General features: G+C 43.9%; 1 protein-coding gene across 3 annotated transcripts in view; it reads left to right on the top strand.

Moving 5' to 3' along the window:
• Positions 1-7,958: 7,958 nt before the first annotated feature.
• Positions 7,959-14,230, top strand: part of LOC147464456 (guanine nucleotide-binding protein subunit beta-like) — a 65,400-nt gene continuing 59,128 nt past the window's right edge. For 2 of the 3 annotated variants that reach the window (XM_086515130.1, XM_086515122.1), the window contains exons 1-2: positions 7,963-8,440; positions 8,534-8,628. In XM_086515130.1, the coding sequence (XP_086371256.1) occupies positions 8,335-8,440; positions 8,534-8,628 (201 nt within the window). In that variant the 5' untranslated portion in view covers positions 7,963-8,334. Of the gene's footprint in view, positions 8,441-8,533; positions 8,629-14,230 lie in introns of all 3 variants that reach the window. The other variant, XM_086515110.1, reaches the window with a different exon arrangement.

The raw sequence follows: 14,230 nt of genomic DNA, 5'->3' as shown, positions 1-14,230 counted from the left end.
AAAATTTTGGGGTTTGGATCAATGGTTTGACACTTGGGTTAAATTTTGGAAACCTTTTGCAGACTTAGAGGTTTTTGGCATTTTGAAGTGGATTTTGGGATTCCAATGGCTTGAAACTCCATGGCTTGGCTTTCTTCAACATACTAAATCAAATGGCATGGTTTTTACTTTTATTGGGCAAAAATGTACATGGGCATCGTGATCCAAGTTGGACAAAATTTTGATACAGTTCTTGTGCACATATGTTCCTATAGGTTTTCCTAGTACACTAGTAAAATATTTTCAACTTTGGACATGTTTTTCCTTAGTTTTCCCCATTTTCCAGTTTATGGCCATGTTTTTTTGTTTTGACCATATGTGTTTCTGGTAACCATTTTTGACCTCATGTTTTGCCTGAGATCTATCATTGTCTTGATTTCTGATGATTCAGGTCTATAGTTCATAGCTTTGCCTAGCTCCATGGAAAATTCTACCGGACATTGAATCCCTTTGAGAAGACAAATTGAATCCTGCAATTTTCACCATTTTGCAAGTAAACCTTTTCTTAGTTTTGATCCTACCACCATCCTTAGGTTACATTTGCTGTTGATAGGCTCCAAGGAGAGTGTGAAGTCTCCCAATTGACTTTAGCAATAATTTGAAACTTGTCAGGACTCTGTCTTTAGCCTTTCTTTATAGGTCTTTGAGTATTTGACCTCTCATGAGTTTTTTTATGGGGTCCCACCTTTTTTTTCCTATGAAAATGACCAAAAGACCATTTGCAAACTAAAAGTAGCAATCCAGGAGGATTTATGATCTTAAGAGCACCTTTTGTGATCATTTTGCAACACCAGTACTATTTGTACATTGTCCAGCTAGTGAGCCACTTTTACCCTGATTTTGCGCAAAAAGGAACATGGATCGCGATCCATGTTGGGATGCATTTTGAAAAACCAGTCTTAGGAGTTTGTTCCTGACCCTCTGTGGTTGCTCCTATAGAAATTTCTATGATTTTTGGGTTTGGGGAACATGGATCGCGATCCATGTTCCACCACTTTTTTCTGTTGTTTTTACCCTGCCTGATTTTGTCAGCTATTTGGGGTCTTCTGGTAAAATATTTTGGTTTTTGATGGGTTTTGGACTTCCCCATTGGCCCTGTTAGTTTGCCAATTTTGTGACTTTGTACTGCTCTGATCTGTTGTTTTGGCATTGTCGATGCAGTATGGGACATACACACGTGCTCTTGCAAGGTTAATGATCATACCTGTCAAATCTGGTGTAGTAAGATCCACCGAGGTGGTCACAGCGGGCAAAAACAACTCCGGAAACTCTATGCTCTTGTGGCTCTCTCTCTCTCTCTCTCTCTCTCTCTCTCTCTCTCTCTCTCTCTCTCTCTCTCTCTCTCTCTTTCTCTCTCTCTCTGAATGCAAATGAGCTTATGTTGCCCCATTTGACTATATGTTCCTAGTCTACCCGGAATGCCCCATTTATACTTACCTCCATTGATCATATCTTGTTGTTCATATTATCTGCGGTTCAAACCATTCGTCATTCTGACACTCGGTTGACAAATGGTGTTCGATATACAGTTTTGATCCTTCAGAAGTTGGCTCAAAATTCATCTTGTGTCGAATCTTTCCATATTTGCCATGTTCAAAGTCCTTGCTTTGAAGTTCGGTGTTTGCTTTCAAAAGTCAATTCTGACTTTCCTAGCTCGACTTATCAAATTTTTGTTGATTATCGATCGTTTTTTGATTTTTTGTAATTGAAAATTATTTACAATGATTATTAGTCGACCAAAAATTTGCCAAAATTAGTGTAGCAACCCCTACATACATACTTTTATTCTGGTATTGGATGGTGATGGTATGGCTCATGATTATGCCAACTAAGAGTTTGTAAGGCTCTGAAAAACTTGTTTTTTAAAGAAAAAGAAAGGAAAGGAAAAGAAAAGAAGTAAGATGATAATAATAATATATACAAATAATAATCCTACCGCCTTTTCCCCCCTTCCTAGAGTGAGTCGTCCTCGACGAACATGTGTCAGAGTGCATGGGAATAATGCGCATGTCTATGCATAGTTGTATAGTGTGGCTCTATGATGCTGATGGAGGATATGCATGGGAAAACAAAATGTTGTGCAAAAGAGAAGTGCTAAAAAATATGTTCAGTGGCTGTTGGTGGCGAGGCTGCTTTGAAGCTGCGTGGTCCGAACAGTAGTAATTGGAGAAGACGCGCTCTATGTTTGTGACTGTGACATACGAAAGTATTGATGCCGATGGTTGTGTTTCTTTTTGGCTTTGTTGGGGTCGCCACTAAAATTGCTTGGGTTTGGATTCGCTAGAAGAGGCATCATGTGAGTGAGTTTGTGTTGGTTGCCATACCCACTTGACAATGTTTCATTGTCGAAAGTAGTGTCCCATTGGTTTAGGTCGTGTGACAAAAGCGGTAGGCAAGTTGTTGAGGTTTGATTTCTGTGTAGGCAATGAAGGTTGTTTTGGTATCCATAATTGCTTAGGATTAGTTTGCATGAAGGATTTTTAAACCCATATTTTCTTGACCACTGTTGTGGAATATCGCTGAGCTGGTGCATGTGGCGATGATAGAGGTTCCCATACATGGCTTGTGTGTACGAATGGTGTGGAGAAAGATTGGCCCTCATGTTCGAGGAGTAAGGTATTGTCCTGCCAGTTTGGCATGGCTTGATAAGTGCGCATCCACGGCACTCCTAGAATAACTGCTTCCTTAAGATGATGATCATTGACCACATGAAATAGATGCAGATAAATTGTTCCAGCAATGGTGATTGGTAAATTTATGTGGCCCAAACTGTCCATAGTGCCTTTGTTTGCGACTTTCAATCCCATAGTGTTTGGCATTAGAGGTTCCAGCGTGATTTTTTTGGAAGTGTAGTTAAGCACATTAGCTCTGGCCCCTGTGTCCACTAAGGCTCGCTCAGTGGTGCCATGTGCAAGTTGTAAATTAATGCATAGATCCATTCCTTCTAACCATGTAGCTACCGTTTGTATGGATGCTATCGGAGCTGTCTCAATAGCAACATTCTGTTGTGATTTCCTCTGGAAGTTTTCTTGCTCTTTGCGCTTTAATATTCTGAGTTTGGCTTCCTGTTGTGCTTGTTCCCAAATGTCCTGTGCTTGACGTCTACACTGAGCTGCTACATGTATTGTTGCGAGTTCTTCTGGTGTCAACAGAAGAACATATTTCTTTAATATGCAGCCACTCGTCTAATTAGGCATCTCCTATCCTGCTAATGTTGCAAGCTTGATGGCGCCACTTTGTGATATATCATGTATTACAAAAGGCCCCATCCTTCGCTTTTTGAGTTTTCTGGAGTGTTGTTTGAGGGTATACATTAGAACATAATCCCCTTTTTGGAACTCCTTGCCAATCACGTGATGATCATGGAAAGCCTTCATTTGTTTTTTCTGAGCATTTATCCCAGCTATCGCTCTAAGCCTGGTTTCATGTAATTGTTCCACTGTGTCTAGTCTCTCCGATAGCTCATGGCCCGTCCATCCTAATTGTGTTTCCACTCTTAGGGTTTTGATTAGGAATTCCAGTGGTAGGATCGCATTAATCCTGAATACCACATTAAAGGGAGTCGTTCCGATGGAAGTTTTAAAAGCTACTCGATAAGCCCATAAGGTTGTGTGTAGCTTTTGATCCCAATCATTTCTTGAGTCACTAACTATTTTGGTGAGTACGGTGCATAAGATTTTGTTGGTACTCTCTGCCTGCCCAGTGGCTTGCGGATGATAGGGTGCCGATTTGCATTGGACTACCATGAATTTGTCAAGAAGGCTTTCAATGACGTCGTTTAAAAATTCTGTTCCCCTATCGCTCACTATTTCGATAGGTAGTCCATATCTCATAAAGACGTTTTCAAAGAGGAATTGAGTTGTAGTTCTTGCATCGTTTTTTGGGGTCGCTTTTGCTTCCGCCCATTTCGTCATGTAGTCTGTTGCTACTATGATGTATTGTGCGTGCTTCCTGTATCCGGGAGGTATGATGGGATCAATGAAGTCAATGACCCATTTGGCAAAAGCACGTACTCCCATCATTGGCCTCAATGGCATTTGATCTCTCCTTTGGGGTGGTTTTAAGCTATCACTGTAGGTATCGTCCACAAGCTATCGTCACTGTAGTTTTCATCGACAGTCGTCGCCATGAGCTACAACCCTTAACTTTGTTGTCTCCACCTACACACGAGCATTGCACCCCACCATCAAATGCCCTCCAAGAATGGCTCTAATGTTCGCATCCAGCTATAGCAAAATACTAACACACTCTGTTGTCATCTTCTACATGTGCGCATGGTGCCCCTTTATTTGAACGCCCTCTAGGAATGCCATACGCAAGAGTGTTTTCCCTTCCACCATCGATGCAGCTAGCCACTGCTGCCTATTGGTCTACTACTGGAACCACTCCGCGCTGACGCGAACTGGTTGCAATAGCAGACCATCATGCTACTAGGGTCAGTGATTGTGGAAGGAAAAACCCGTAATTTTAGTTTTTTTTTTTTTTTAATAACATTCTTTCGTTCGTTCTTGGTTTTATTGGCAATCTCTATAGATACCCCTCAGGTCCGAGGCCAACCCTTGTCTGGGTGCTAGTAAAAAAATCTATTGTTGAGATCGAACTTTGACGGAATAACCCAATATCACAATCTCACCTAGTAACCATCTCACCCCAGGGATTTTCGTGCTCAAGAAGCAGCTGCGTATGTATAAAAAATAAGCTGCGTATGTATAAAAAATAATCCTTTTGCAGCTCACCAACACTTTTGCAGTAGCTTCTGCGCACAACGCTTAAGCCTAGCCCGACATGCTGCACCCCTTCCTCACCTGCTCTCCGCCTCGCCTGACGCCTTTGGCTTCGCTCGCAAACGGCATCAACGAAGATTTTCTTGAAATCATGAGAACATGCTTTTGTGTAAACGATATCAAGGTGGGGTGTGACAACAGTGCATGTGGTTTCTCATGTGCTTACTCTACCATGGCCATCTTTCCCTCACATGGTCTATGGCACCAAGGCCAACCTCTTCCACATTGATGTTTACTGCCCACAAGACTGGTTTCAATGATTGGTGATTTTACTTCAGGGTGGAGTAGTGAGAAATTATGTTTGAGAATGCTTGTTCATACTCATGGCCCGGACCCTTGTGGTTATTTATGGGGGGAAGTATTATTGTTGTGACTCCCGGCCCAGACCTGGATGGTTATGCGGGAGGAGTATTAAGAAGTCTGAGTAGTAGTTACTCTTAGCACCTCCAAACGATGCAGGCTGCGGTCTGGGGGCGTTTGGTTGTAAACAGCTTCTATATCTCATGGCCCAGACCTTTTTAGGTTATTTGCGGGAGGAGTGATGAGGGAGTCGTTGAACATCTCATGGCCCAGACCTAGATGGTTATTTACGGGGGGAGTGTTCATCGGCGACTTTATGTTTCTATGTCTTATAACATGCATATGTGAGCATTTGTGTTGCATTGTGATGTGCCAACCACTGGATATTCCTAATTAGATGAGATTGCCTGGGTATGTAATTTTAGTGCATCAAGACACCCGTGGAAGATCGGTACGGTTTGGGTGTGATGGCCAATTTTACTATGTCGGAATATCAAGAGTTCCGATCTGGACGAGAGGAGAAGCTAACTCCTTGATCAAAAGAGCCAAAAGGAGAAGGTAACTCCTTAACAAAAAGAGCAAACTGATTGTCCCTCAGAATGTCCCTCAGAAATTTTTGAGCTAACTTGAGTTGTTTTGCAGATATGCTGTAATCGCGAACGATTACTCTCTTTCAAGAAGGGGAGATGTAACAAACTGCTGACGTGTCAAAGCCTAAAGAATGGAGCCAACTTACAGATGTTGACCGAGGGGCATGAACCCTAAGAAGAACAAGTAGCAGAAGAAGAAGAAGTCCTACCAACTTATGGGGACCCCGTCCGATGGGGCCCCAAGTGACATAAAGAATTAAAATAAAGCAGGACTCTCTCACACACACACACACAAGAATTGCGAAGTTGGCTGATGACGTGGCATATTTCAAAAAAATCACGTTGGTTGATGACGTGGCATGCTGTACGGGTTTCCGCGTTTTGCACTAACTGCTGACGTGGCCAGCTGTATGGATTTCCGTGAATTACATTGGTAGCTTTTTGGCTTTGCTTTTGGACTAGATGCTTTTGAGTTTTAAGGCTTTTTAGTGTAAATTGCTTTTTGGGCCTAGGGCCTTTAAATATGAGGTTAGGGCTCATTCTCTGGCATGCTTCCTGGAGAAGGCACTCTTTCGTGTACCTCACAAGTTGCTCCCCAAAATTAATGCTGCACATGTATGCCACCCCCCATAGGACAGAAAATGTTGAGTACACGTGTTTGAATATTGTAAATGTTTGGCGAAGAGCGCCCCCCATAGGACAGAAAAAAGAAAGGCCCTCTATATCTTCGATGGCTGTGTACTACGTTCCCATAAATATACTTTTAGCAGGACACTCACGATTGTTCCAACACTGTGCATTGCAGAGAACATTGTTCACCAACTAACCTCCTATCAGATGTTGTACATGTGATTCAACTTTCCAAAGGGTGGCTGAAACACCCTTTAAGTCCTTTGTCTTTGGGAATTTTGCTAAAGGGTTCTTTTTAACTCCCAAGTTAACTCCAGAGTTTCAAGGTCCCTAATAGCCTCCTACTATTGGCTTTGTGAAAAATATATTGACCTTATTACTTCCCAAGGTTCTCTATCTACATTATCTCCTCAAAGGCCTTTCCTCATGCACATTGATTGACCCCGCCTCCTTTGCTTGCCCTCCCCCCGCCTCTCTTCCCTCACCCTCCTCCTATGCAGCTCTTCTATAGGTAATTCGCCTCCTTCCCTCGGCACCTACATGAACAAACATTTCCTCTCCGCTCTAGGTTGTTTTCGGTAGATGCAAAGCGAGGGTGTCTCTCCAAATGCAATCACCTATGCTCTGGGCTGTAATCTTTACCAAGAGCATGCTCCTCCGAGCTCGCGATGAAAGGCAAGATTCAAGGCGGTGGGGGCAAGCATGGAGAGAGAGAGAGAGAGAGAGAGAGAGAGAGAGAGAGAGAGAGAGAGAGAGAGAGAGAGAGAGATGCATGGGAGACACGTGTGCATATACACACAGAGAGGGGGAGTCCTGAAAAATGAAGGGAGCTACAAGGCATCTCGCCAAGATTCCTGATTTTCATGGTTTTACATATTACATAGGGACATATTGGTAGCTTCACTATTTTATTCAATTCTACACAAATTCCATGCGTATCTCATCGATCGCCCTTCTGAAGACCACACCCTGTAAAAGGACGACTAGAGGAATTGAACTCAAGCCATGAGCATTGAAAGACTTCAAACGTGTAGCGTAACCAGCTGAGCTTCCGCACTAGGCTGCAACTCCCACGATTCGTCAAGCTGAAAAAAAATGAACGCCTCTGCCCTGTCGACATGCTGTGTTGCTCGTTCTCTGCCATCTCCTTTTCGTCTCGGCATGCCAAAGTGGCATTTGTTCAGATTTTCTTTTTATTTTTACAAAACTCACAATTGATTTTATTTTATTCATTAGTTTGCAAGATATGTCTCACGTCAGGTCTTTCGACCTTGCATCTCATGTCAGGCCTTCCTCCACCTTGCACCTTCAATTCCTACCCCTTTAAAAAGGGTGCTCAATAGTCGAACTCAGTGCATCCAGCGGGTTACCACTTTGAGTGTTCCGTAACCACTCCAACACACAGGCGCAGGTGCAATCGTAGGCAATCCAATGGATTAAAAAAGAGTTTGACCATGACTCCCTGCCCCCTGACGCCCTCACCCGTCATCTCTTGCTATCACGTACCACTTGCACAGCACGTTTTCACTGCCCATCGGGTACCCCTTACTGTGAGTGAGTAGTATAGTATTAAGAACATCAGTTCAGATTCTAAGCTTTAACGATTCTTTTTAAAATCGAAGGGACATACTAGCCTATGGTGGAGCCCTCTCGGCCTTTCTATCTGTGATTGACTAACAGGTCCGTTCTCATTCTTCCTGAATCATTTATCTCGCCATAGGTCTAGCTCTCGACTTGTGTTCACTCTCTCCTTCTCACGCGCGCGCGTGCACAATTAGTTTCGAGATCGCCATCCTCTGCATTCGATCTTGTTTAGCTTCTCAGCAGGACCGTTTGAATTGGTGTCATAAGGCGTTTGCTATCGAAATCCTTGACACTGGGGATGCCATATGTTGCACGGAGGGTTCTTTGATGGATTATTCTGGTGTTTGAGGGAGAAGAGGCAGCACGCATTGCAAATTTATCAAGTCTGAAGGCAGGATAAGAAAAGGATGTCCCTCGCAGAGCTGAGAGAGAGGGCGTTCCAGGCAAGCCTGCAGGTGAAGGAGTTGAAGGAGCAAGTACTGATGAGGCGCGCACAGCTCATTGACTCTGATGGTTGCTTTAACACCTTATTTTTTGGGCTTCCTTTCACGTTCACCCCATCTTATGTGGTGTCTCACTTTGTTTCATGCATTTTGGCTGTGGCAGTGGCTTCTTTTGCGCAGCAAAATGACTTTTCGACTACACAACTGCAACCACATGATTTTGTTTGCTGCAGAACTCTCCAAGGACATACAGGCAAAGTATGCTCTCTCCCAGTCTCTACCAGCGGATGGTATTTTGAGAGAGAGAGAGAGAGAGAGAGAGAGAGAGAGACAGAGAGAGAGAGAGAGAGAGAGAGAGAGAGAGAGAGAGAGAGAGAGAGAGAGAGAGAGAGAGAGAGAGAGAAATGAAATGAAATGTGACATTAACGTCTTCAAAAGGCCATAGTGACCTATGAGACCAGAAAGTTACAAGGTGGTGGATCCGATACAAAGTTAGAGTAACAAAATAACCTAATCAACAGTACAAAACAAAGATATATATTATGGGATTCTAGATAGGTCGATGTGAGCTAAGCCGAAAAACTAAGCAAAGAGAGAGAGAGAGAGAATTTAGTATTTTGAGAGAGAGAGAGAGAGAGAGAGAGAGAGAGAGAGAGAGAGAGAGAGAGAGAGAGAGAGAGAGAGAGAGAGAGAGAATTTAGTAACTTCTTCTACGGACTGAAGTCTGCCTATGAGACAGATCAATGGACATGAGTGTGTCCTCTTGGTATCCAGGAAAATAATAAAATGTACAGAATAAAAGCGAAACTAGAAAACCTCGAAGCAGTGATGTAAGTCTGGTATAATCATAGGTGCGAGCAATGGTAATGATGAGGGTATATATAGGCACATATATCCCCTCATCATCACCATGACGTTTATGGTATATAGGCTCTATGTTTATGGTAATAGGTGATATGCCCAGTAAGTACAATGATGAGATACATACATCCAACTAGCTTCATCCGGTACCGAACTGGGATATAGGACATGATGTATGGGTGGATAGTGAATGAAGAGTTCATGAAGTATAGTTGCAGGGTCTGAGAAGGCCCTTGTCTCTTCTCTCATGATGCGCTTGATCTCTTGCATCTCCCTATGGTGTAATCTCTGGGCCCTGTACCCTGGTGCTCTGGGTCTTCTGCAACCTCAAAGAGCCTCTGCCTGCTATAAAGTGACCCTTCTCTGGGTGGGAGGAGAAGCTGTTAAGGAAGCTCTCTGAAAGAAATCGGTGAGCTGGAACTGACTGGACAAGTACCTCTTTGTATCTCTGGATCGCAAGTAGGAAGTGGCCCAGCTGCTCCAGTCTGTCTATCCATCATCTCTGGGTGTGAGTTGTCCTGTGTGAACAGAGCGGTGTTAAGGCTTCATGTACTGGGTATCTGCATACATAATGCTCCTCAGTCTACACTCTATCTATACATACCTGTGCAAGTCCTCTGCTCTGTGGGAATGTGGGCAGCTCGTCTTATCATACTCTCTAATTTGTGTGATGACACTCTTAGTTGTCTTATGGGCACTTGGGATTGTGTGGCATGTATGTGTCCATATATGCTGGCCTTTGGATGAAGCTGTCCTTTAAGATGGCAGGAAGCACTCTTTGTAGTACATCTTATCTGGTGGAAGAGGCTATTTGGGCACAATCCAAGTCTCTTTGATGTATAGGTGCTAGACTGCCTGTCCGAGGACCTGATTCCTGGCATTGGGTGAGGGTCATGCTGGAAGGGCAAGAGTTACTCTATATCAAGGCCATGTGTATCTAGCCTGTCTGAGGACCTTATTTCTGAATTGGGTGAGGTTCATGCTGGAAGTGCAAGAGTTACTCTATATCAAGGCCATGTGTATCTAGCCTCTGTGTCATTATGCATAGTTTGATTTGCTGTCTCTTACTTTTGCTAGCCGTCTAGATGTCTCAAAAGCTTTGTATGAGGGTCTCTCCGGTGGTAACTCTCTGATCCTCTAGATAAAACATATTGTCCAGAATAGAGCATCCATTGGCATGGATGGTGTAGCCATCTCTACTTTGACCAAAACGGAGATCCATCCAAATCCTCAACAAGCAGCACATAAAGGGTGACAAATGAGACATCCAAAGGCGCATCTATAAAAATGAAAAGGATGGTCGAGTGCCAAGCACCATCAGTGTCCATGGACCCAGAACGAGGAGAAGCATGTGACAAAGCATGCTATAAAAGTTTCTTCCAAGGCTCAGCCCGAGGAAACAATCCGTGTACTATGAGCTTGGCAAGCCATGTCCCCCCCCCCCCCCACCCAACCTCCGCGAGATGCAAGAGCTTATACAACATCTCTCATTCCATCATTGTGTCTCAAGGCATTCTCAAGATTCAAGCACTCATCCATGATTCCTCTCAAGTTCTCAAGTTCTTTGAAGCTCAAGTCTCTCAAGCCATCACTGCTCAAGCTCTCTTAAGTTTCCTTTCAACTCATCACCTTCTCTACTCTCAAGATCATCTTCCCTGAGCTTTCAAGTCTCAACTCTCATCTAAAGTCTCATCAGAGCCATGGTGAGTGTTACGTCCCTAGACATCAGGATGGGTGCCTGCAGTTATGTTCAGCGAGTGTGAACATGGCCCTTTGGTTATGAAGTCCTATAAATAGGACTTGAGTCTCATTTGAGAGACATCTTGTGTGATCACCACAGTTGGATTCTTGGCCCTTGGCAACTCTGCCCGCACACCTGTTTAGTGTGGGTTCGGTGGTTTGGGACACCGACCCTTGTGGCAGAGGCTAGCTCGCTTGGCTGCAAGCTCCCGGGCTCAGGGGTGAGCCCGTATTGGCTCTATGGCTGGGAGGTGAGTGTCACGAGGACGTGGCAACTGCTAACCTTAGTTGTTGGTTTCTTTCCAATGATTTTTGTTTAATTTTTGAGACCCTCTTTTTGAAGTTGCAAATGGTCGGACATGGTATGACCAATGTGAACAGTAGTTTCACCCGCAGACGGGAAGCTGGTCGGCACTGGAACTCGTATAGTAAAAGAATGTCTAGGCTCAGTACAAGATCATGTAGGTCCCCCCGTCGCACTTTGCAAGTTGGTGGATATTAGGAAGTGAACTCAATAAAGGCACAATGCCAAGGTGGGGTTACCAAAGGAAAGTACCCAAAAGCTGGGCTACATTGTATTTTTGGATGCGGTCTCAGTGGGAATAGATGGTCAGATGACTAGTGGGAGTCCAATGGAAGCATCTCCTAAATTTAGGGAACTGCTATTTTGGACCATGAAATCTGTTCGCGTCATTACCTCCGGAATGACAAAGGGAACATTTTAGAACTCTGCTGCAAAGTCAACTGGGCAACCAATGGGGAGATTTTCAAGCGGGAAACTGCGCCAAGTGGCACCTTTTCATGCACTTTCCTCATGCAGAAGAAGGGGCGCTTGATTTCTGGCTGGGAGAGTCTCATTTGCAAGTTTGTCACAGGTTAAGAGCTACTGATTGCAAGCTTTCCCTCTCATGTACAATGTAGTGCAAGAAGTCATGTCTTGCACATCCTACACTGTTCTCTCTCTCCCCTACGTGCAGTAATGTGATGCCCCTCAAGAGGGCTCTTCCTTTGACTCATGTACAACTGTGTGGGCATATATATGCGTTTTTGCTGAGGAAAGAGCCTCTCTGAGCAGGAACCGGAGTAGCTAATTGCTGCTCCAGACGTAGGCACCGGTGAGGGTGATAACCTCAATGTACAGGTGCGCTTTCAGCGCTGGTTATGCCTCGAATTTGGATTGTTTTTCAGCCATACGAATGCCCGAACCATTGGGAAAAGTGCCCCTCTATTAGAGGACAGTTCAGGGACTGTTTAGGGCTGAAAACAGGGCAAAAACTAGTAAATACAATGTGCTGAATTAACTGCTTTTGGGGAGAAAACAGAGGGTTTATGTCAGTGGAAGTGAGTTCCAACAGGGGAATTGCCGAAATTTTGCTAGAACAGGTGGTATCTAGCTGAATACGAGTAAAGAATTCCGAGGACTCTTCTTTGTAATTTACCCTCTTAAAGAATAAAGAAATACCGAAAGGGGCGCCAATTTTGGGGTCTACAGGTTGTCGACGTCTGCTCGGAGCATTCTAGCTTCCGAGCAGTGTGTGTGCTTAAAGTGTTAATTCCCGTCGCAGGTTACCTGTGCAAAGTTCTCTGTGTGCAAGGTGGAAAGGTACGTAGTGTACGGTACGGTTTAGGTACGTACGGAACGTGCTTCCGTACTGAACCAATCTTTAGGTACGTGATAGGTATATACCATTTATAAAAAAAGAAAATTACACTAAATTTAAGTTCTCAAACCTTTCAAAATTCAGCCTCATTAACAAATTAACAATGCAATGCTTAAAATGAACATATTGATCATAAAACTTAATGACTTAAGACTCAATACTCAATGAGAAAACCAATGACCATAAATCATAAAACCAAATAACAACTACAAACATCATGTCCATGGCATCAGCCAGAAGTCGGCATATACCATACAAACTGAATCAAGATCCAAAACAAAGTACTGTGAAATACTACAATGCCATAATAACAATAAAAGTCTGTTGCAGGCTGTCCTCCAAAGCATGCAGTCACCAGTGAGCACTAAGACGTGCAGCCTCAAAAGTCTGTGTCAGATGCGGAAGATGAATCGTTAGCAGAGAGCAAGCCCCCATCATCAAGGACATTGCCCTCCTCATCAAACTCAGGGTCAGGCTCAACATATGTCAACTCTGGTACAAGCACCTCTGCACCACAAGCCTCCTCAGGCATATCAACAATCTCTGCATGGATGAGCCAGACAACTTCATTCGCTCGCCTCCGATTGGAGCGAATAGGAAGCTTTTCCCTGCGAATACTCTCTCGTCTCACAGTGTCTGGATCTCCTCCCACCGTGCGTAGAGGAAGGCTAAGAGCTTGTGCAGGTGATCTAGTCACACGACGATCCACGCTCTCAAGCTCTTCATGCAACTCTCTGAGAATCTGCTCCTGCTCGTATCTGATCTGTCGGTCCACCTCTGGCCTAGGATCATCTACCATTTTCAGCTCTGTCGTATCTACCTATTGAAGAGTAAAATAAAGTATAAATGACTTATTTATGGCATATGCTTGCAGTTGAGTTTAAAGAGGCCAACATCGAGATAATTTACCTGTTTGGGTTGCCCCAAAGAATGGTAACTCCGCATGAGCCTCATGTTGGCTCTGCAATACACCAACTTCTCTAACTGAGAAGTGCTAAGGCGATTTCGAATCTTCGTGTGTATGAGAGAGTAAGCACTCCAATTGCGCTCACATGCTCCAGCCGAGCAATCCTGCTCAGTGCTCAAGCAAGAGCGCAATCATCAATGCACACAAAATTAGAAGAGTGAAAAGTAATATAAAGATGAAGTTAAAAGTAGTATATACAATGGAATCATGGATGGTAGTTTCCTAACCTGAGAAAGGATACGAAGAGCAATGCGTGAGAGGTTGGGAAGACCAACTCTCCCATACGAGTGCCACCACGTCAAAGGATACTTTGTGGCTTCCTTCCTCAAAGAAACTGCTCTCGTGAAAGAACCGCCAATGCCATTCATGTAGTTGGTGAATTCCTTGTCTATCCCAAGCTGATCATCCTCTGAAAACATGAGCCCAACATACTCTGATTGTTTTGTGCTGAGCAAGGTATCACTCCATAGCTCTGGCTACCTGTAGAGAGGATGAAGCATGGCAGTCATCGCATGTATGGGACGGCTCATGAAAGTCCAGCGGCTCTCAACACATCCAATAAATCTGATCGGCTGAAATATCAAAACAACTTGTCAATACAAGTTAGAACTTAGACTTGATGATTAAAACA

Source organism: Adiantum capillus-veneris, chromosome 1, assembly GCF_014529385.1.
Source record: "Adiantum capillus-veneris isolate H3 chromosome 1, ASM1452938v2, whole genome shotgun sequence".
Taxonomy (NCBI): Eukaryota; Viridiplantae; Streptophyta; class Polypodiopsida; order Polypodiales; family Pteridaceae; genus Adiantum; species Adiantum capillus-veneris.
The sequence above is the reverse complement of the archived record's forward strand: the minus strand, read 5'-3'. Positions and strand labels throughout refer to the sequence as shown.